At 45.9% G+C, this 23556-nt stretch overlaps 1 protein-coding gene across 2 annotated transcripts in view; it reads left to right on the top strand.

Moving 5' to 3' along the window:
- The window catches only part of Nr1i2 (nuclear receptor subfamily 1 group I member 2), a 40062-nt gene that overhangs the window by 14817 nt on the left and 1689 nt on the right, over nt 1-23556 (top strand). Inside the window, exons 2-8 of one of the 2 annotated variants that reach the window (XM_029544612.1) lie at nt 11672-11887; nt 19216-19349; nt 19669-19856; nt 20607-20758; nt 22036-22178; nt 22324-22440; nt 22688-22793. In XM_029544612.1, coding sequence (XP_029400472.1) covers nt 11700-11887; nt 19216-19349; nt 19669-19856; nt 20607-20758; nt 22036-22178; nt 22324-22440; nt 22688-22793 — 1028 coding nt within the window. In that variant the 5' untranslated portion in view covers nt 11672-11699. Of the gene's footprint in view, nt 1-11671; nt 11888-19215; nt 19350-19668; nt 19857-20483; nt 20759-22035; nt 22179-22323; nt 22441-22687; nt 22794-23556 lie in introns of both variants that reach the window. The other variant, XM_021209924.2, reaches the window with a different exon arrangement.

Below are 23556 nucleotides of genomic sequence, written 5' to 3'. Positions count from 1 at the left end.
TTTTTTTTTTTTTCCTTTAGGTCTCATGGATGTTATTGTAATTTTTCCCTCTTCATGCTTAATCTGAACTTTTCCTTCCAGTGTCTTCCATAGGGATGGTGTGGTGGTTTGTATACACTTGGTCCAGGTGTGGCCTTGTTGGAGTAGGTGTATCACTGTGGGTGTGGGCTTTAATACCCTTAGCCTAGCTACCTGGGAGTCAGTATTCTGCTAACAGCCTTCAGATGAAGATGTAGAACTCTCAGCTCCTGCTGTACCATGCCTGCCTGGATACCTCCATATTCCTGCCTGGGTGCTGCCATATTCCTGCCTTGATGATTATGGACTGAACCACTGAACTTGTAAGCCAGCCCCAAATGTATGTTGTCCTTTATTAGACTTGCCTTGGTCATGGTGTCTGTTCACAGCAGTAAAACCCTAACTAAGACAGATGGTTTCATGGTCATAAGTCCTTTTAGCCTCCTCTTATCATGAGAAATTTTTCTCTCCACTTCATTCATGGCTGATAACTTTGTTGCACACACTAGTTTGGGCTTACATCTGTCTCTCTTCAGAACCTGAAATACATTGCTCTGGCCACCTGGCTTTTAAAGCTTCCATCAAACAGTCATCTGTGAAAAATGGTGAAGAGGTCTATGTTTCAGACTGATGTGAGAATTCTCACACCCATCGACATTCACAAACAACCCTCATCCCCAAGTACCTCTGTGTATTGGATCAGGAGTGTGTGTGTGTGTGTGTGTGTGTGTGTGTGTGTGTGCATATATGTGGCATTCCCAGTGGGATGAGTGTTCAGTGAGTGTTTTATTTCCCTGTATGAAGTGGTTGGCTACACAGACTTCATTATTGTTTTAATATGTTCTCTCTGTGTGTATATGTGTATTAGAGAGAGATTATGAACTATGCAAATGAGCAACTTTAGAGTATATGCCCCATAATTCTTATTTCAGGACTAGCTGGGGTATTTACACAGCAACATTTCTTCTTAGGTTTTTATCTGGTTTCTGCTTCTTCCAGGCAGCTTGGGTTGTCTCTGCTTTTTCAAGATGTCTGTGAAGAGACTCTAGGCAGCCTGAGCATAGCAAACATGGCTCTGACATGCCCTCTGCCTTGCTAAAAACCATTAGATTACATTCCTAAAGCTAGCCACAATAGTCTACTCCCTTATTTGGCCACTTCCTCTTCCTGATACCAAGGTCCTGCTATCAAAGTATTGAGGTCTAGAAATCAAAAGCCCCCTTTTGGCTCACCCAGTTAACATGCCCAATTAAATTAAAAACCTAACCCTAACACAGTGTTTCCCCTTGTACCTTTATAAACTGCGTTTTGCCTACTGCCATACCTGCCTCCTCCCTATCCTCTCTATCTCTATCTTCATGTCCAATCCACCACCACCCCCAGGACAATATCCTTTCCCCCTCTCTCTTGTTCCCTCCTCTTCTCCCTTGTCCTCTATCTCCTGTCTTTGTTTCTTATTCCCTGCCCTTTGTCCCTCTGAGGCAAATAAATCTCCTTACTGCTGAGAACTTGGTGTTGGAATATCTTGTGCTGATACTGGCCCCTTCAGTCTGTTCTTGTCTGAGGAGACTTTCTGCTGTCTTTACTGTTTATGTTCTCTCAGGAAGGGTGGGGCTTAGTGAGTCTTGTCAGTTTCAGGGACTTTTGGGAGCTTTGTTGAGTTTTTTACTCCTCTGTCTTAATGAGCCTCCCTGTGGGATGAGATGTTTCAATCTCAGATGAAACAACACAATACCTTCAACAATCAAGTAATGTCAACACTATTTCCTACTAGAAGTGACACTTGCAGGTCACCACAGCCCTTTGTATTATAAAAGTCCCTGGGTTTCAACAGTAAGTAGGTAGGAATTCCCAGCAGATTCCTGAAATGTCTGTAGTAATTGTTAGTTATTTTTGAACAAACAATTTTATTGCACATGGTTATAACAGTGTGCTGCCTGCTAAGGCTACTGCTGGCTTTTTACATTATCTCTTTGTTTTATATAATGTATCTAGATTTAAAATGATAACTTTGTTTTATGTGTAAAAAGTTTTCTTAAGACAAACAAACAAAGAAAAAGCTGGAGGCCCTTCTCTCATGGCTTTCAATATCCTGTCTTTGTTTTGTGTTATTTAACATTTTAACTGCAATATGATGTGAAGTGTTTCTCTTTAGGTCCATTTCCTGTTCTATAGACCTCTTACCTAGACAGGCATCTCTTTCTATAGACTTGGTTACATTTCTTTTCTTCTATGACTTTATTGAAAATGTTGTCTCTGCCTTTGGCATGGAATTATTCTTCTATGTCCACAATCCAAAGGTTTGGTTTTTTCATGGTGTCCCAAAGATCTTCTATGTTCCACTCATGAAGTTTATTTTATTTTTTTAAGTTTTTTATCATTGTTGGTGATCCAATCTCTGTGCCTTGTCATTAATCCCTGGCATGCTGACGTCGACATGACCTAGTCTCTTGTTGAGACTTTCCATTGAGCCTTTGTTTGACTCATTCAGTTTCCATTCCCAACTTCATTTTTTTTTTTTAAAAAAAAGATGTACTTATTTATTTCATGTATATGAGTACACTGTAGCTGTTCTGATGGTTGTGACCCATCATGTGGTTGCTGGGAATTGAACTCAGGACCTCTGTTCACTCTGGCCCTGCTTGCTCCAGCTCAAAGATTTATTTACACTGTAGCTGTCTTCAGACACACCAGAAGAGGGAGTCAGATCTCATTATGGATGGTTGTGAGCTACCATGTGGTTGCTGGGATTTGAACTCAGGACCTCCAGAAGAGCAGTCAGTGCTCTTAACCACTGAGCCATCTCTCCAGCACTCTCAGCTTTGTTTCATCTCAGGTTTTCTTCACTGTTTTATCTTTTTTAATGAATTGTGTTTTCATATCCTGGGTTGCCTTCTTCATTCGTTTGTCTGTTTGTTTGTGTTCTCTGGAATTTATTCAGGAATTTATTTCTGTCCTCTTTAATCATTCTGGTGTCCTATTAAATTCTTTCAAGAATATTTACAAATCTTCTTTTGAGCTCCTTGTCTGGAATTCCATCTAAATTGTTCTTAACGTTTCTTACTTTTTCCATGGAGGAGGCCTACTATCTCAGGGTTTTATGCTGCCTGTGGCTTTACAATGGAAAGCCTTCGCTGTCTTAGTTAGGGTTTCCATTGAGGTGAACAGACACCATGACCAAGGCAACTCTTATAAGGGTAATACTTAACTGGGGTTGGCTTATCGGTTCTGAGGTTCAGTCCATTATCACCATGGAGGGAAGCATGGCAGCATCCAAGCAGGCATGGTGCAGCAGGAGCTGAGAGTTCTTCATCTGAAGGCCTCTAGGAGAAGACTGGCTCTCAGGTGATTAGGAGAGTCTCCTTATGCACCCCCACAGGGACACACTTCCTCCAACAAGGCCACGCCTCCTAATGGTGCCACTCCCTAGGCCATGCATATATGAATTCACTTTGTGACTTTGGTATGGGGCATCCATCCTATGTTTTATGTTTACTCGAGTCTTTGCTTGATGCTAACCCTTGATTGGCTAGGCTCAGCTAGGTTATTTGAAGTTCAGTCTTGGGGTTGTTTGATACTTTATAGGAGAGGGGTCCCCAGATTGGACAGAAGAAGGTGTGGCTTCGGACCTCACAAGTAAGGTCATTGTAAGTTGGGCAGAGGCAGCTATGTGTTGTCATTGTTAGACTGGTATGGGTTGCTAGGGTTGTAAGGTTGTAGCCTCTGACCTTGTATAGCTGTCCAGAGGCCATGGAGAACCGGGTACACCCGGAAGGAGAGCTGGGGATGGAATTAGGATGGGCGAAGGAGAGAAATAACGAATGAGCCTTGCAAGGCAAAGCTTCTCTGATCGCAGCTCAAACTTTAATTTTCAGCTCCGTGTTTATGTAGGCAAAACCCAGAAGCCCATTCCTTTGTTTCCAAAGCAAAGAGCTCTTTTTTTCAAAGAGCAAAGTAAGCTCTTCAGCAACTCAGCAGGCGGGCAGACACTCAAGTCTCAGGCCAGAAGATTAAATGTAGTGAGGCCAGGCGCCTGACTCCAGACTTGTTTAGCCAACTCATGGCCGGGGGAAGCGCACAGGCCTATGATGTGACCCAGTGCTCTAAGCAGGTCCTGAACTGCTGGGATCTGAGACACAGGTAGAGCCTCTAATGCAAGGAGTAGGCCATTGTGCCACACTACCTAGGAGGGCAGAGATGTGGGTGGCAAAGGACGATGAGGTATGTATGACCTCTGACCTGGGGAGTAGAAAGTGCTCTGCACAGGTGATGGGATGGTTGGGGGTGGGGGTGGGAAGAACAGGTGTGGCCTGGAATCTGGGATGTCAGCTCTGTTCAGATGCCGAGATGTTGGGGTATAAGATACCAGGGGCTTCTCACATGGGGAGCAAGCTCTGCTTGGGTCTTGAGATGCTGTGTGGCTAGCTTTTCATGAGTCCTGAGATGCCGAGGGCTGGGATGCCAGGATAGAAGATGTAGTCTCAGACCTGGGGAGTGACTGCCAAATGGATCATGGAGCACTGGGTCCTAGGGTAATGGAAATGTGTGACCAGAAACCTGGGAGTGAACACCACTCATTTTCTGATGCTTTGGGGACAGGTTCCATGGGGTTCTGAGGCTGCTGGAGAGAGGGGAGATATGGCTCTCATCTCAGTAGTACAAGGTCTCATATAGGTCCCAAGAGCCAGGACAATGAGTTCCATGTGGGCCCTAAAGGGCCAGAGGTTAGGGTGATGGAATGAGGAAGATGCAACTTCTGCCCTGACACGTGAGCTTCACCTGGCTCTTGGGGCACTGGGTAGCAAACTCCTAAGTCCTGGGATGCTGGGAGCTGTGGTGACTACGGAAGGGAGGCATAGATTCTAACCTAGTATCTGCTCAGATACTAGGATGCTTAGAACAGTCTCCATCCTGGAGAGCTGGGAGTTAGTGTGCTAGCAGGAAGGAGACATGGTCTCTTACTTGCAAATTAGGCTCCACTGAGGTCCTGAGGTAGTAGAAACTGCACTTCTGTCCTGAGAGGCCAGGGTTAGAGGATGCCAGAGGAAGGATGGTGATGCAGCCCCTAATCTGGCCAGCTAGCTCCAGTGGGGATTGAACTCCATCCTGAGCTGCTGGGGGTTCCTAGGGGGAAGGAGATGTGACCTCTAGTCATGGGAGGGAATTCCATTCAAGACCTGTGGTGCTGCGGGATTATAAACCTTCTTTGGACAAAAGTCTATTCAGATAATTTATACAGTCTCCTCCAACTCCCAACCCTGTCCCCTTTGTGTTCCATTTTGAAAAGGATCTTTTTTAAAACGTGGGCGGATGCCAGGAATAATGTGCTGTTACACCAAACTCAGGGTCTCATTTTGTGTGGTGTATAACTTTTTCTCCCTTTTGTGTTAGGTTCCTTATACAGTCTGGATGTTAAAAAAAACAGTCTGCAAATCTTCTCTCCTCTTCTGAAATCTTTCTTTTCTGCCTTCTGGCCCTGGCTTCCAGGAGGAAGAGGGAGAGCAGGAACACATTCTCCCTGACTCATCATGACTCATCATCGGGAAGATGAGAGATGGGCGGGGAGGGTCTGAATTGCCGCAGCAATAGCTTTTGGGAAGGGAAATCCTGTTTACCTGGGAAACCTTCCACAGCTGACTCAGCTGAGTTGGGGGATGGGTGACTTTACCTCCTCAACGTTAGCTGGTCTTTGAGTAGTGTCACAGTTAGCTTCCATTGTCAACCTGACACAAATCTAGAGTTACTGGTAGATCAGGACCAATGGAAGCAACTTGGACATAGAAGAAAGAGGATTTTGGGGGGTTGGAAAAAGGAGCTTTAGGGATGAGAGCTTCCTGTGGGTCCGTTCCCCTGAGACCTCCAAGCAGTAATTACCAACAGAGGTACTTATGCTAATCTTACCAGAGGCATCCAGGATCCTAACAGCCCACAGGTGTTAATGGTCCTGTCAGCTTCCGACCTGATTTTCTCAGGCCATCAGATGACTAACCCTGCAGGAACCTCACCAGAAGAATTGCTTCTGTCAGATTGACCTGTAGGACCTTTTCCTTATTGCTAATTGATGTAGGGGAGCCCAACCCTCTGTGGCATGCCATCTCCAGGCAGGGCAGGGCCTGGGCTATGTAAAAAAGACAGCTGACCAAGAACCGGGCAGCAAGACAGTAAGCAACACTCTGTCATGGTTTCTGCTTCAGTCCTTGCCCCGAGCTCCTGCCCCGCGCTCCCTCGATAAGCCCCCTCCTCCTCTAGATTGCATAGTGATCATCATCCTCTCCTTCTTCCCTTTCTAGGTGAGGTTCACACTGATCGCACTCAGGGAAGAGACTGCTCTCTGTTGTGGGGAGCTATCCCTGTACCCCTGCCTAACTTTATATTTTTTCAGACTGGCCCAGATTTTAGATTTAAGGATACTGACTTCTCTAGGGTCCTTGTATCAGTCTGTTTTTCCACCAGTGAAAAGAAGAATCCCACAGATGAGTGTCGGAGGGGTCAGAAGTGCTGGCTCAGAGCCCTCCCCTCTTGTGGACCGGAACATAACCTATCCCTCTTCCATCCCTGACTACAGCCTAACTCTTCGGGACCAGAGCAGAAGAATAGCACATTTTTGAAAGTAGCACAAATACCTATAAATAGTTTTTATCGAGCACAGGGTCCCCAGTGAAGGAGCTAGAAAAAGGACCCAAGGAGTTGAGGGAGTGTGCAGCCCCATAGGAGGAACAACAATATGAACTCACCAGTACCCCCAGAGCACCCTAGGACTAAACCACCAACCAAAGAAAACACATGGCAGGACTCATGGCTCCGGCTGCATATGTAGCAGAAGATGGCCTAGTCGGACATCAATGGGAGAAGAGGCCCTTGGTCCAGTGAAGGCTCCATGCTCCAGTGTAGGGGAATGCCAGGGCCAGGAAGTGGGAATGGGTGGGTTGGTGAGCACGAGGAGAGGGCAGGGGATAGGGGGAGGGGTTTTCGGAGGGGAAACCAGGAAGGGGAATGACATTTGAAATGTAAATAAAGAAAATATCCAATAAAGTAAAAAAAAAAAAAATTTATCATCTGAGGTGTCTCATGTATGTGGACAGCCCTATTTAACCAGAGCATCTTATTATATAACTCTTAGTACCATTTATTTAAAATGGATTGTCTATTAGTAATGAGTTAATGTTTGATGATAATTTTTTATTCTGATAGCAAAATTAGCCCATCTTTATGTTAAAAAAAAGTGAGCATATGTGTTTATATATACATGCATGCATGCATACATACATACATACATAGAGCAAAACCCAAAAATCATGCACTCCACCACACTCCAGCCACTCCATTTGTTTATTTGTTTGTTTTTGAGACCAGGTCTCTCTGTGTAGCCCTGGCTCTCCTGGAACTCACTCTGTAGACCAGGCTAGCAATATGAACTAGGACTCAGAGATCCACCTGCCTCTGTTCTACCTCAAGTGCTGGGATTAAAGGTGTGCTCCACCATCTCCTGGCTAAAATTAATCTTTAAACTTTACATTTAAATTTTCCTAGCCAAAAATAAGTAAATAAATAAATAAATAAATAAAGAAGAAGAAGAAGAAGAAGAAGAAGAAGAAGAAGAAGAAGAAGAAGACAAACTTTCTCAGCATTTAAGAAATACAACCTACCCATAACCATCCTTCAAGGGCAAGATATTAGGTCTCTCTTTTGTAAATCCTGGACTAAGATTTTGTTTTTTCCCTCAGAATTAACATTTGAAAGCAGCAGACCCTAAACACCCACCCTACCTACAAGGTCAAAACGAACATTTCAAGTATTTAGCATTTCAGTTATGCTTGAGAAGTGCTGTGTAGCCAGTTTTTCTTCAGTTTCAAATTCTACAGTTAAAATGTTGGCGAGAAAACACTAACGATCATTCCTATATGTTAATGTGGTCAAAATCCTCTCAACATATATGTACACACACTTTTTTTTAAATTATTTCGTGGTGCGCACTAGGCTCCGCACCACGATGTACAACGTCCACAAGCAGTGTACACACACTTTTAAATTATGCATACCAAGAGAGTATTTTATTAGCCAGTAAATTAATTTTTTAAAAATATGTACTTAAATAACTATAAATAAGAATCAATTCTTTGAGCGTTTAATACATGTACACAAAGGTTTCTTTCTCATTGGTCCATTCCTCCTTTCTTGACATCTCTCAGATTCCCTCACCTTATGTTGTCTTCCTTCAATTTCATGCCTTCTTTTTAACTCTTAATAACCCATCAATCCAGTTAGTGCTATTGTTATGAACTTGACAGTCACTATCTGTGCCCCAAGTCAGGCCCAGACACTCCAAAAGTGGAAAGCAGAAAAGGATTTCTGCAATATGGTCATATCAAGAAGAGAAAGAAGCCATTGGCTGAGGGAAGGGGTCTCCGATGGAGGAGTTGGAGAAGGGACTGAAGGAGCTGAGGGGGTTTGCAGCCCCATGGAGGGACCAACAGTGCCAACCGGCCAGACACCCTCCCTACCTCCCACCCCTGGAGCTCCTGGGGACTGGACTACCAACCAAAGAGTACACATGGAGGGACACATGACTCTGGCCACATATGTGGCAGAGGATGGCCTTGTTGGCATCAGTGGGAGGAGAGGCCCTTGGGCCTGAGGGTGTTCAATGCCCCAGTGTAGGGGAACACCAGGGTGGGAAGACGGGAGTGGGTGGGTGGGTAGGGGAGCACCCTCATAGACGCAGGGGGAGGGGAGATGGGGTAGGGGGTTTTCAAAGGTGAGACCTGGAAAGGTAAAACATTTGAAATGTAAATAAAGAAAATATCTGCTGGGTGTGGTGGCACATACCTTTAATCCCAGCACTCGGGAGGCAGAGGCAGGTGGATTGAGTTCAAGGCCAGCCTGGTCTACAAAGTGATTTCCAGGACAGCCAGGGCTATACAGAGAAACCCTGTCTCGAAAAACCAAAAGAAAAAAAAAATCCAATAAAAATGATACTGTTTTTCAAAAAGGAAAATTAATAAAAATAAAATAATAGAAATAAAAAAATAAATTAATTTAAATAAGAGAAGAAGAGAAAGAAAGACCCAGTGAACTCCGCAAATCCATCTTCTAGGTCCTGAAGTGAGATGGAAATGTAAACAGAGGACCAATTGGACATCCCTGCAGTATCAAGGTGTGGCCCACCAGTGACCACCACTATCAGGATTCGCCCCATCAAATGGGCTGACATGTTGTAAGAACTCTGTCAAATCTCTCTCCAGAGACAAGCCAGTCCTGCTGGTTATCACTGTTGCTGTACCGCACCCCTCACCCCCAGCTGTTTTTCTCCTCCCAGCATGGGATCCTTGGGAAATTCTCACTAAGGTCCGTTGTTTCTGTAGTCTGACAGACTGAGAAACACCAGTGTTTGTTTAGAACACTTTCTTGTCCACTCAGCCCATTATACTACTACTGTGCATGCACAGAGGTGTGGGGGATCCACTGGAATCTGGGTGGACCACCAGGGGCCACACCCTCCAATAGAACACTCTGTCAACAGCTACCAACTGCCAATAGCACCTCAGTTTAAAAAGCATAGCAGCTTGCCACTCATTTATTTTTTGGAACTCTAGAATAACTTGTCCCATGCTGCTTTAAACACAAAATGACATAAAAATCAATTATAAATACAAAAATGTACTCTTAGATAAACCATCATAAATTTGCAAAAGACTAGTCAGCTAAAATTCTCCCGAGGGGGACCCCTGACCATACAAACTTACTATTTTACAAATCACAATGATATGACAGCAAGGGAGACTTTCTCAGCTCTTGATGAACTTACTACTAGAAGCCAGAGTACCAGACAATTAACAGTCACCAAAGCCACCTTAAACCGGTGGCTTTCGAGTTTGTGATCTCATGTCTTAAGAGAATAAGGAAATGTGGACAGTAGTGGGCAAAGTATATATATATATGTGTGTATGTATGTATAGATAATATATTATACATTATATACAAATATTTAATATAAATATAATAACATTTATATATTATATAAAATTTATAATATATAGCTTATATATTATATAAATTTCTTATATGCAAGTAATATAACTTATATAAATATATAATATATCATAATATATTAATATAACACATATTATATAATGGTATATGATAGTACATATTATATGTATTATAATACATATATATAATATAATAAATTATATATTATGATGCACTATATAATGTGTTATATATTATATTTATAACATATGTATACAATATATAATATAGCATATATAAAATGAATATTATTATATAACATGTTATATATTATATAGGATATATAAGTATATATAAAACTCCTGAGAGTGGAAGAGCTTCCAAAGGTACAATGTCATAGCACTGTCCTGCCAAGTCGTTTTTAAGGTTCTTATATTGGGAGTTAGATGGAAACTGGACTAGTATTTATTGACAATGGTAATTTTTGAGTTGCTGGGGGCAGAGCCAGTAAGTGGCCCACATTCCCCTTCGAATGCCCCCTTGGCTAATCAGAGAAGTGACCCTGCACTATTCATCCACCTAGGGGAGTGGGCACATACTCTCTCCTCCTCACTTCCTCTCCCAGCTCTGTCACTCATTCTGTAGACTATTCATTGAGCAATGTCCTAGTAATGAGCTCATGACTTACCACGGCCTGCCCTTACTTCTTGTGGAGAGATACAGTCTATCTCAATGATAGAGATACACTCAACATCTTCATTTCTCTGTGTCCCAAACTGGTTGACAGAACCCCAGTGATTAAAAAAACCAAGACACTTAACCCTTCCTGTCATATGGCAGATGCCTAACTAGTTCAAAGAAATTTCCAAATAGACCAAACTTGCCATTTGATTGGCACACTAGTCCATACAGCTCTATAAACACCAAAGAGCTCAGACAAACCTCCAGGCCAAATGGAAGGCCCAAGGTGAACTGATCAAAGAACACTTATCAAGGGTTGATATTTCTTGAGAACTGAAATCGGAGTCCAGATATTCATTTCTCTGTTTTAAAATGAGCTGGTGTTGCCTGGATTGGGAAGATCTAAGAAAGAAAACAAGTCCCAGAGTGAAATGATTCCTGCGGTGCGATGCTGCTGTACTCTCGCCGTCTGTTTGGTATTCGATGGAAAACCTTTTTTGTTTTTGTTTTATTGACATAGCCTTTTTCTCTCTGTGTGGAATTCTGGGCTACAACACACCCAAAAGGCTATCATCTTCCCAAGATCTCCCCAGCCCCAGAAATAATACTGAATGGCAATCTTTCCCATGAGTTTGCTCGCCATTGATCAACTTATGACCCCTTCAATCCATTCAGTGCCTCCATAGTCCAATCCAGATAGCGACTTCTCACTTCTTCCTCCTGTAATGAGCTCTTTTTCCATGTTCTGGCCGAAATGTTCTGTTACTATATTACAAATTAAATCATTACAAAATTCTTCTTCATAACATTTGCTTATTTTCCCTACTGTGCTTAAAAATGCCATGGTCACATTTTTCTTAATGGCAATTCAAATAATCACCTACACTTTCCCCGGGGGATGTCAGGTCCAGCATCAAACCCAAACATGAGTCTTGCTCAAAAGGAAGAGTATTCCTAGCATCTCCCTGAACAAACCTTTCGTTCTGCGTCTTTCCCGTTCCAGTCTAGGACACACAGATGTAAACCTGGAGATGAGACCTGAGGAGCGCTGGAGCCGAGTTGGCCTTGTACAGTGTGAAGAAGCAGACTCTGCCTTGGAAGAGCCCATCAACGTAGAGGAGGAAGATGGAGGTCTTCAAATCTGCCGTGTATGTGGGGACAAGGCCAATGGCTACCACTTCAATGTCATGACGTGTGAAGGATGCAAGGGTTTTTTCAGGTATGGTCACCCACCAGCCTTCATGCACGGTCACCCACCAGCCTTCACGCACTTGGTACTGACACACTAGGTCACATCTAACTTGGGTTTTTCCATTGACTTGCTGGACAATGTCTGTAGACCTCAGCTTAATCTGATGTCTGTTTCATTTGCACCCAAAGACTACCCTCCTAATTATCCCAAGAGAGCCATGTATACTTCAGAAGAATTCTCATCTTCAAAGCCTCCTTCATCTGCTGCCCAGGAAAGGATCATTTCCATTAAGTTAATACTTTGTTCCTGTGTGTGGTCTTGAGTAAAATGAAAGGTCAGTTAAAAGTAAAAATAAATAAGTAAAATTAAAAAATGTAAAAGGGCAGTATTTAAATCACTCTTATAGTATACCGTTAAGGAAGGGATGACAGACGCCGGGTGTGGTGGCACACGCCTTTAATCCCAGCACTCGGGAGGCAGAGGCAGGCGGATTTCTGAGTTTGAGGCCAGCCTGGTCTACAGAGTGAGTTCCAGGACAGCCAGGGCTATACAGAGAAACCCTGTCTCGAAAAACCAAAAAAAAAAAAAAAAAAAGGGAAAAAAAAAAAAAAAAAAAAAACTAAACCAAACTGATTCAAGAGAGAGAGATACAAAGGTTCTTCTTCACAGCATGTTAGGTCTGAACCAGAGTCTCCCCATCGTTCAGATGAAGAATAGAAAAGACCAGTGACACTCAGCAGAGCCACCTTCAGCAATGGGACTCAGATCCTAGGTGGGAGAGAAGGTGGCGTGTGAAGAGAGAGCTCTAGTTCGCCTTCAGAAACAGGTCTGCAGTTCTCACCCCGAGGCCACACTTATGACATTCATATACTTCCAAGACAGCAGCTGTTGTGTAACTTCTCCTGGGGAGACATCAACAAACATCTGTTTCACTACGGATAGGCTGTCAGGAATACACCAAGAACTTAGTCTACCCAAGTCTAGCTTGGAGAACCAATTTATATCATTCTTAAGTCTTTGGGTGACTCAGGCAGATGCATCCCTGAGAGGCACCACTGGGACCCTAGCAGTGATACAGATAAGCTGCATTATTGATATTTCTATGCACGACTTGCAGGCAACTCCACAACCGAGTCTCCTCTGCTCAGTATTTACATAACCTTTGAAAGCACCTTTTGAGTCTTGCAACTTCTAATTTCATGAACTTCCCAAGTGTTGTGAGTCTGCCTCTTATATCCGGGCGGGGGTACTGTTTCAGTTCAGAGGACCCCCTTCCTTCAGCTTTTACGTTCTTCCCCACTCTGAAAAGTTCCCTGAGTCGTGGAATGGATAATATGTATATCTGATTTTTTTTTTCATTGGCATATAAGCATTGGGTCACCAAGCATTAGCACGAGCTATCAGTATTTTGAATGGTTATGAATCTCTAAAGTAACTGCCACTCACCGCAAAAAGATTCAACAACTGAGCTTGACAGTAAGCAGTGATCTGTGGGCACCAATGTGTTTAGGAAGTTGAAAAGTAGAAGCTTTCTACTGATGTGATAGAACATCATGGACAAAACTTGAGAAAGGGAAGCTTTATTTGTCTTACATGTCCAGGTCAGTTCATTATGAAGAGAAGTCAGGCAGAGATATAATGGTATAAAGAAGATAAGAACTGAAGCAGAATCATTGGAGGAATACTGCATTCTGGCGTGTTCCTCCTTGCTTGCTTTTCTTACACAACCTAGAACCACTTGTCCAGGGGTGGCACTACCCACCACGGACTGAGCCCTTCCATATTAGTCATTAATGAAGAAAATGCTCCACAGACTTGCCTACAGGACAATCTCAGTTTTCTCAGTTCAGGTGTCTCTTCCCAGATAATTCTAGTTTGTCTTGATGAGTCAAACAACACAAAACAAAACCAAGGAAAACTAGCCAGTACCCAAATAAAATTGACAGGCAGATCATACTTGTTTAACAAAACAATAGCAGTCACCTTCAAGTGACTCTCTAGTTGTAAGATTTTGCCCTAGATTATAGTACTAAAGAAGTATTCCCTCCTATGGAGCTGGCCATAAATCCAATAGAAAAGATATTGGTTGCATCCATAACAGTTGGGCCACTACTGCACTGGCAGGCCTATCTCACCTGCTGTCTTAGTTAGGGTTTTACTGCTGTGAGCAGACACCATGACCAGGCAACTCTTATAAGGACAACATTTAATTGGGGCTGGCTTACAGGTTCAGAGGTTCAGTCCATTATCATCAGGGTGTGAGCATTGCAGCATCTAGACAGGCATGGTGCAGGCAGAACTGAGTTCTACATCTTCATCTGAAGGCTGCTAGTGGAAGACTGACTTGCAGACAGCTAGGATGAGGGTCTTATAGCCCACAGCCACAGTGACACACCTACTCCAAGGCCACACCTTCTAATGGTGCCACTCCCTGGGCTGAGCATATACAATCCATCACGCCTGCCATGTTTGCTGTACATTACACGGTGTCTTAGTGAGTAGGACTATCAGCAACAATTCTCTTCCAGTAGTTTGCACATCACTTTCCAATATCGCACAAGCCAGTCAAGAACAAGCTTTCAGCTCAGTGCCAGCTTGATGTCTCCACATTTGCAATTAAAGCATGAAGTGTATTCCCAGTAGAAATTTAACATCTAATTCTACCATGCGAGACTGCAATAGTGTATGTTTGTAGGACCTACCTAGTCAAAAAAGCATAAGGATTACCCACCTCTGGCACTGAGATTTTCATTCAATGATTGTATGACCCCTGGAAATACCTTTACACACACACACACACACACACACACACAGAGAGAGAGAGAGAGAGAGAGAGAGAGAGAGAGAGAGAGAGAGAGAGAGAGAGAGAACCTTTTGTTTATACTCTTTAACCTCTGCTTTAATAACTCATTCTTAAATCAACTCAGCTTCTATAGGGTTATTAGGCAGGCGGAAGTTCCATTGAACCTGGTTGCCTTCAACCCAGTTCTTTGTTTGTTTGTTTGTTTTTCAAGACAGGGTTTTTCTGTGTAGCCCTGGCTGTCCTGGAACTCACTCTGTAGATCAGGCTGGCCTCGAACTCAGAAATCCACCTGCCTCTGCCTCCCAAGTGCTGGGATTAAAGGTGTGCACCACCACCACCCAGCTTTAACCCAGTTCTTTACATCATTACTTAAGAAATAAATATTCTTGTCAATTCCTTGGGAAAGCCAGCATTTAACCCCGAGACATGTAAGAGATCCCGGAGAGTAGCTTCACTCAGGGTTTATTTGCATGGAAATGCTTGGAAGAGGCCTGTGGCTGTGCCCACACAGGGGAGAACACATCTCATAAGCATAGGCCCTGTAGTCTATCCGCCAACCCTATATGAGATAGGTCCAGTTGGTTCAATTACATACTTGCAACCATCAATAGCATCCATCTTTTGGAGCCACCAACAGATTGGGAAAAGATCTTAACCAATCCTACATCAGATAGAGGACTAATATCCAGTGTATACAAAGAACTAGACTCCAGAGAACCAAATAATCATACTAAAAATGGGGTACAGACCTAAACAAAGAATTCTCAACTGAGGAATACCGAATGGCTAAGAAGCATCTAAAGAAATGTTCAACATCCTTAGTCATCAGGGAAATGCAAATCAAAACAACCCCCAGATTCCACTTCACACCAGTCAGAATGGGCCCCTTGGTCTTGCAAACTTTATATGACCCAGCACAGGGGAAGGCCAGGGCCAAGTAGTGGGAGTGGGTGGGTAGGGGAGCAGGGGTGGGGTGGGGTATAGGGAACTTTCAGGATAGCATTTGAAATGTAAATAAAGAAAATAATAATAATAATAATAAAGACTTATTGTAAATATAAAAAAAAAAAACCTCAGGTGACAGCAGATGCTGGCGAGGACATGGAGAAAGCAATGGACACTCCTCCATTGCTGGTGGGATTGCAAGCTGGTACAACCTTTTAACTTCATAACTCTCATGTCAATACACTCCTATCTGGCCCTACAACACTGTCTGTCTTGCACTAAATTCTGTCAGTAATAGCTCTCATTGGTCCAATGCCTTCTAGTCCCCACATCCATGGGGACTTCAGCTGGTGATAGTATATCGTGTGATGAACATATGAGCCACTCCCTCAGGAACTGACGTTCCTCATATGGCTTTAGTTTACACAGCCTTTGCCTCGGAGAAATGAGGCTCAATCTCTCCATTTCTAGATCCCAGCTACTCACATGTCCTACAGCCTCAAAAGCCAGAGTGTGAGAGGCTCTTTCATTCCTTGTTTAAGTCTTTCTCAGTTCACTCAGATCCAAGGCATTGTGTTTCCTGATTATTATGGTTTCCTGTGGTGAGCCATTACTACGGACTCTTAGCACTGAGTCATGGGATTTTTCTCTTCCTCTGCATTAAAGGTTGAACTCAAGAAGGTCTTCTATTGCTCCTACCTGGCCTCCCCGGCCCCTTACAGTCTGGTTCTTTCCGTGGCTTCTCAGTTTGGGATCCCAAGAAGAGCTCTTCTCTGTCTCACATGTCTTTCCAGGTGTAAGGCTGACAACCGAACATCCACCCCTTTCTTCCTTTGCCCACATTTCCCACCCATTGGGGTGGACAATGTTAAGGTGCACCCGCGTGTCTTTCCCAGTGTACTTCCTCCCTTTTCAATAGGGCTCTGCTGGTCCACCGTCAGTTTGCAGAGTGTCCCCATACTCGAGTGTCAAACCCCATTTACTAAGGGGATTTGTCACTCTGTGCCATGTAAAGAGAAAGCGGCTCCCCTTGGGGACCTCCCCCAAGGATGCTGTACTCTCAGATGGCTCAGCCTGAGCTGCATCTCTTACCACACTCGCTCGTCAGGGGCCATGCAGTTGCTCCTCCCACACACACTTGGGTCCTGCTGGTCCTTGCCTGAGTACCCAGGGGAGACTTGAACAACCGTCTGCCTCAGGCCGAGCAGTCAATCATGGATCAGAGACACGATTCCTCAGAGGGCTAGCTTGGTGAACGGGTGAATTTCTTGGAGACACTTGACTGAAGAGTTAACTACAGGAGCGTGGGTGACTTGGGCAGGGGTAGCACTTAAAGGTCCTCCTGCAGCACTCGGATGACGCACAGGAACAGCATCAATGAGGTTCCCCCCCCCACAGTTTGCCATTAGCCCCCACCAGAGTCTCCTCTCCCAGAAATTGCTTATATAACTTTGGGGAGAAGGATCTCCAGAGTCTTTAGTTTTGTGAGCTTAGTGAGTCTTTGAGTGCCCCCTTTGTCCCCTTAGGGTAGAAGGTTCCAGCCTAATTTGGCATTCACACCCCCCCCCCCGAGTTTTTGTTAGTGATTAGTCTTTTGAATGGAAATGAATATTCAACTAAGGCTCCATCCTGCAATCCCAAAGATGTGGTGCTGGTCATCCTATGGAGAGGTGCTCAGCAGGGTTTGTCCCTCACGGGAGAACTTACTGTACTTGATTCCATAGAGGCAATGCAGCAAGCACTGGGTTATGACCACCAGGTCAATGTCCGAAGATCTCTGACTTTGGGGATAATGTGGTCATGAGGAGCTGATCTCAGATCACTTGGGGCTAACTCTACCAGGATAGGTCTAAAGGCAAATCAATCCAGGAGACGTGATCATTGACTGCATGGGCTACAGTGGTGTATGTAACACACATCAGCAGTGCCAGGCTGTGTCCAGTCACAAGTCACAGAACACTTGGATCAACTCATGGGACAGTGAGGGAATGGTAGGACCGACCGAAATGAGGAATCTGAGATCTCCTGAGCTGACAAGCCTGCATTTTTCTCTTGTGCCAACCCAAGAGCTCTGGTTGCAGTCTGGCTCCACTGGGAAAAGCATCAAAACCCAGACAGTAAAAAGGATGCTTATCCCAGGGGCAGAAAACATCTGGTCCAGAAGACACCACCATATCATGTAGGCTAGAGCTGGCTTCAGCCTACTCCTGAATCAGTAGCAAAGAACACTGGCTAAATTGCTGAGCTGAGCGTGTACCAAAAACCCACACATGAAGGCAGGTTCTGGCTCTTCAAGCCTGAAAACCTGGCTTCTATATGGACTGCCCCCGGGGGTGTGGGAATCGTTCCCGTTTGGCACACCAGGAGGGAGGTGGGGCATCTTTGCTTGGGACCTTGGCTTTTTACCAAGCAAACTTGCCACTTATCAAGCAAAGTTTCTCACTTACCTGGAGGACAGGTGATGATCAGTCTCCGTCACTGTGCCGGGGGTGACAGATGAATATTACAGGGTGGGTTTTGAAAATCAGGTCTTTAAAGCTATATTAAAACATGTAGGCCAGCATCTGATACATGGCGTGCTTCTGATGAACCCCAGTCCCCTTTAGCCATCAGGGTCTCTTATCTAGGTCTGCAAAGATTAGAGTGTGATACCCATGAGAATACTCCCAGGCTGATGGACGGCCGGATCCCGAAAGCTTCAGAGCTCAGGCCTGTCCAGCACAGTGAGCTCAGTCTCAGGTCCGGGGCTTCCAGCATCCCTCTGTTCTGTTTCCATCCTTCCAAGCCGGCTTCCCTTATTTTCCACACTGTTGGACAGGCCAGAGGCCAGAGACAAGGCACCACTTGGGTCATTCCAGATGTGGAGATGAAGGACAACCAAGTTAGGGCAGCAATGGCAGTCTTTGATGGGAAACTCAGGATGGCTGAGTTGTAAAGATTGGTCTGACTGAGATTTCTGACAGCACTTATAGCCTGCCTGCAGGTGCCTCTCTACAAAGGCCAGTGGCCCCCTTCAGAACCCTTCAGGCTGGTGACAAAGAAGCTACTATCCCTCCCCTCAAAAAAACAAAGCAAAACAAAACAAAAAACAAACAACCCAAAAAACAAAACCATACACTCTATTCTACAGAACTCCCAACCTCCTCATCCCAGTCGGACCTGGAGAAGGACAATGACTTTATAGTTAAGAAGCTGCTGGGGGTGGGAGTTGGGGGGGTAGGAGCAATGTGTGAACAATACAGATTTTCTCTGGCTTTCTTTTCCAAGGAGAAACACATAGAAACCCATCCATGGGTACCACGAGTAACAAGGCACATCAATCCAGGAAGGATGGGGGGTATTTAAGAAAAAGGCCTGGAGACTGCTTTTGACTTGTTCTAGGGGAACTCTGGGGGGGGGGGAACTGTAGGTGCCCGTGAAAAGCATGAGTCTCATTTTCTTCAGAAATATCACAGAAAGTCACCTCCTCTTTTGAGTCCTTGATCTTGAAGTAGAGCGTCAATCTACACCTGCCCTCCAAAATCCCTGGTGTGTGCTACCTGCTGCTGGCAGGGGCTGGAGTCCTGGTCCTAGAGCTGAGCACCTGATGCTCTCTTTCATCCCACAGAAGGGCCATGAAACGCAATGTCCGGCTGAGGTGCCCCTTCCGCAAGGGGACCTGCGAGATCACCCGGAAGACACGACGGCAGTGCCAGGCCTGCCGTTTGCGCAAGTGCCTGGAGAGTGGCATGAAGAAAGAGAGTGAGTGGCTGCGGGGCAGGGGGGCTCAGACTTGGTGGACCCGGGGCGGTTGCCAGAGAGCAGTGCGCCACAGAGCCTGAACGCATGCGCATTTGTGAACCTGTGGACTTTGGAGATACAGGGTACTACTAGTTCTCGCTACGGCCAAGTGTGATGGGAGATGCAGGTCAGGGCTGTGTCCTCTCCTTTCTCTCAGCTGTCCCTGCATGATTCCTTTTGTCCACATCCAAAACCGTGGTCCTGGTGGTGTATGGAGTTTGGGGGAGGGGGATGACCCTGCCGGGGGCACATATGCCGAGTCCTCTTTGTTAACACGCAGTGATCATGTCCGATGCCGCTGTGGAGCAGAGGCGGGCCTTGATCAAGAGGAAGAAGAGGGAAAAGATTGAGGCTCCACCGCCTGGAGGGCAGGGGCTGACTGAAGAACAGCAGGCGCTGATCCAGGAGCTGATGGACGCTCAGATGCAAACCTTTGACACAACTTTCTCCCACTTCAAGGATTTCCGGGTAGGGGGCTTAGAGCTGTAACCACATCCATGGCCATGCCAGCTCCTTAAAGCCCGAGTCACTTTCCCAGGGTTTCTAGTAGTCAGAGGCATCAGGATACCCAGAGAACTTGCTAGAAAAGCATCCCGCTCCCAACCTCAAACTCTGGTGAACTTTTGGTGATTCCCCAGCCGACTGTCCTCAGTGGGTAGGAACTGGGTTAAGGTTAAGCAATGGCAGGCATGTTGCCCACACTGAGATTCGAGGACAGCCAGGAGAAAGAGTGCGAACTTCCTGTTGGCTAGCTCTGTCTTTGCTCCCAGTGCCACCCATCCTCCTCCACTCCCCCAGAATGGTAACAAGTAGCTTAGGTGACTGGACTAGCAAAGAAGAATGGTCTAGCCTCAGAATGTGTATTTCCATCTACAGCTGCCAAACAGAGGGATGCTCAGGGGACACCTTGAAAAAGGCCTCCCTTACCCTCTCACACTGGCCACACAGGGATAAGACTATATGAATTCCTAGAACATCACGTGTCAGGAGACACACCCGCGATCGTGACTGCAGCTGGTCACCTGAGCCCATGTGGGGACTTGTCTGTGACAACACACTGCCCCTCCTCTCTTTGCCTCCTGCCCTTCATCCTAGCTGCCTGCAGTGTTCCACAGTGACTGTGAACTTCCAGAGTTTCTGCAGGCCTCACTATTGGAAGACCCTGCCACATGGAGTCAAATCATGAAAGACAGGGTTCCAATGAAGATCTCTCTGCAGCTGCGCGGAGAAGACGGCAGCATCTGGAACTACCAACCCCCTTCCAAGAGTGACGGGAAAGAGATCATCCCCCTGCTGCCACACCTGGCCGATGTGTCAACCTACATGTTCAAGGGTGTCATCAACTTCGCCAAAGTCATATCCTACTTCAGGTAGGTCTTGAAGGCTGAGTGGACAGATGTAGAAAAGGAAGAAGAAATGCCCAAAGGTTGTAAAGAGTCTGCAACGAATCCCCCATGACCTTGGGAGGAACTGGTGCCAAAAGACCCTCTCTTGCCCCTGCCCCGGGGGGACCATTGCCACTGGAGAATCGGCCCCCCTTCCTGTAGGGTTCAGTGGCGTTGTTGTGCTGTGGGCTTGACAGCCTTTCCATTTTGGAATGGGAACTGATCGTGCCAACGCTGTAGGGCTGATGTGTGGAATAATGAAACATCTGAAGAAGATTGGTACATGCTGGTCACCAGACCTTCCCGAGTCCCACAAGGATAGAAACCATGACTGGGAAATTTCAGAGTAAAAGTTAAGTTGGCAGTAGAAGGAAGAGGTCCACAGGGAGAAGAAGAAGGGACAGGTTTCTAGGTGTCTGCCATCAAGTAGGCCATGGGGAGGGTGGATGGTCCTCTAATCTAACAGACTCCATCTCCCCAGAGCTGGATATGGAGTCAACAACAGTGACACATGGTGTCAGCAAGAGACCCAGGAACCTGCTGGAGTGATGGGAACCACTCCTCTATAATTGTAGTCTGTGGTGCTAGGGGTAATGCTAGGTGTATTTGTACCTGAGCCTTCCACCTTGCCTTGCCCGGCCTGGTCAAGTGAGGCTGAATCACACACGCAGGGAGCACATTATCAGCAGAGAGCAGATAATAGGAGTGGAACACGAAGCTGTCAGCACTGGAGAGAAACAGTGGAGGAACATGTATGTGTTACATTTAACACCAGGTAGCAGATATTTCCAGCAAGAGACACAGTATGTGTAGAAGGCTTCTGCTCTGTAGAAACACTTCTGGGAAGGGAAGACACTACTTGACCTGAAAACTCATCAGGGTTTACTTCAAGGGGCAATCATTCCAGATAGGCAAACGGAGGCAAAAGCTTACGAGGGAGAACCAAGGCATTAGGTGTTGGTTAGAGGCTGTGTAGGGTGTCAGAGAGATACCCATCCAGGCTGTAAGGTGGCTCCACAAAGCTAAGGAAGCATGGAGAACTCCCGGAGGTAGTAGGCGAGAAGATCTTGGTGGGCAAAGTAACCTGATGGCTTGGATTATGAGGGAGAGAGATTGGGGATGGCCTGGAAGGAATTGCATCCTCAGAAGGAGGATGCCCCATCTCTTCTTTCCTCCAGCGTTTGGTTTATGAGCTAGGGACTGTTGCCAGCCTCTGGGCAGCCTACCTAGGGGCTGTCAACCCCTCCTGTCCTTGCTGCCAGGGACCTGCCTATTGAGGACCAGATCTCCCTGCTGAAGGGGGCCACTTTTGAGATGTGCATCCTGAGGTTCAACACGATGTTCGACACGGAAACGGGAACCTGGGAGTGCGGTCGGCTGGCTTACTGCTTCGAAGACCCTAATGGTGCCCAAGAGATGCCTGGCAGAGGGAGGGAGATGACAGCCAAGAGAGAGATTGGGGGATGGAGGGAAAGAGTTCAGTAAGGGATGCCTGGGTCCTTGGGTCAGGTTCCTGAGGTGCTGGCTGTCTACCCTATACTCACCCACAGGTGGCTTCCAGAAACTTCTGTTGGATCCATTGATGAAATTCCACTGCATGCTGAAGAAGCTACAACTGCATAAGGAGGAGTATGTGCTGATGCAGGCCATCTCCCTCTTCTCTCCAGGTGATGGCTTCCCCCCACTGGATTCCTCGGGTGATCTGTTAGGAGGCAGCAGCCCCTTTTTCCGTCTGCCCCAGGGAAGGTCTCAAAGTCATTAGCCATGCTTTCCACTACACAGGCAGACTGCAGAGTCTGTTTCTTTCCTTTGGTGAGGTGGTTGGCCAGAAATTCTTTACTCCTTGGCTGGACTGAACTTTCCTTTGTTCTGCTCCAACCTGCCGGAACTACAATGCCTTTTCTGCCCCCTCAGATCGTCCTGGCGTGGTCCAGCGCAGCGTGGTAGACCAACTGCAAGAGCGGTTTGCCCTCACCCTGAAGGCCTACATTGAGTGTAGTCGGCCATATCCTGCTCACAGGTGAGGATGAGCCAGGAGAAGTAGCTATGAGGTGGTCCTTCCAGTCCCCTTATCTTTTGGCCTGATCTTCAAGGGCGTGCCATGCCTGGAGGCAGCTTCTGATGACCAAGGCTCTGGGACCATAGTGTGACTAAGATTTCCAGGCTGAGGGATAGACTTGTCTACCCAAGGCTTTCTACATTTCTGTCATCAGGATGTGGGAAGAGCCTGATTCTACTGTCTTCTCTGTAGGATCTTCTAACAAAGGCCAGTAACAGGCACAATGACGGTAAAATAGTGATGCCATTCATAATGGCAGTGTATCGATAACAGCTACTATCGATTGGGAAGTGTCAGCTCTGGGGCCAAGCCATTTATGTATATTATAACCTATAGTCTTCAAAACCCTCTCCTGAGGGGGGCACCGTTGCAAAGGGAGGCAAATCAATACCCGGGGCTCCACAGGGTGGTCCTGTGGAGCTTGGCAGCTAGAGGGTTGTCAAAGCAAAAACCACCTGCTTGCGGCTTGGCACACATAAGAGCTCCCATGCCGTCACCAGTCCTTAGATTCCTGTATCCCAGTGCCCAGCCTCATGTCCGCAGGCACAGAGACAGCAACACACTTGAGTAAAACAAGTCCCAGGCTTTGAAGATTAAGGCCATCTGGGGGTCTTTCATTCAATTACTTCCTGTAAGGGGGCTTGGGGTGCACGCTTCCTTACCTATCATGGGGAAGCTAAAGTAACTGTGGGTGACAGAGGAGAGAGAAGAGAGGAGAGAGGGG

The sequence above is a fragment of the Mus pahari genome, chromosome 12 (assembly GCF_900095145.1).
Source record: "Mus pahari chromosome 12, PAHARI_EIJ_v1.1, whole genome shotgun sequence".
NCBI classification, from domain to species: domain Eukaryota; kingdom Metazoa; phylum Chordata; class Mammalia; order Rodentia; family Muridae; genus Mus; species Mus pahari.
The sequence above is the reverse complement of the archived record's forward strand: the minus strand, read 5'-3'. Positions and strand labels throughout refer to the sequence as shown.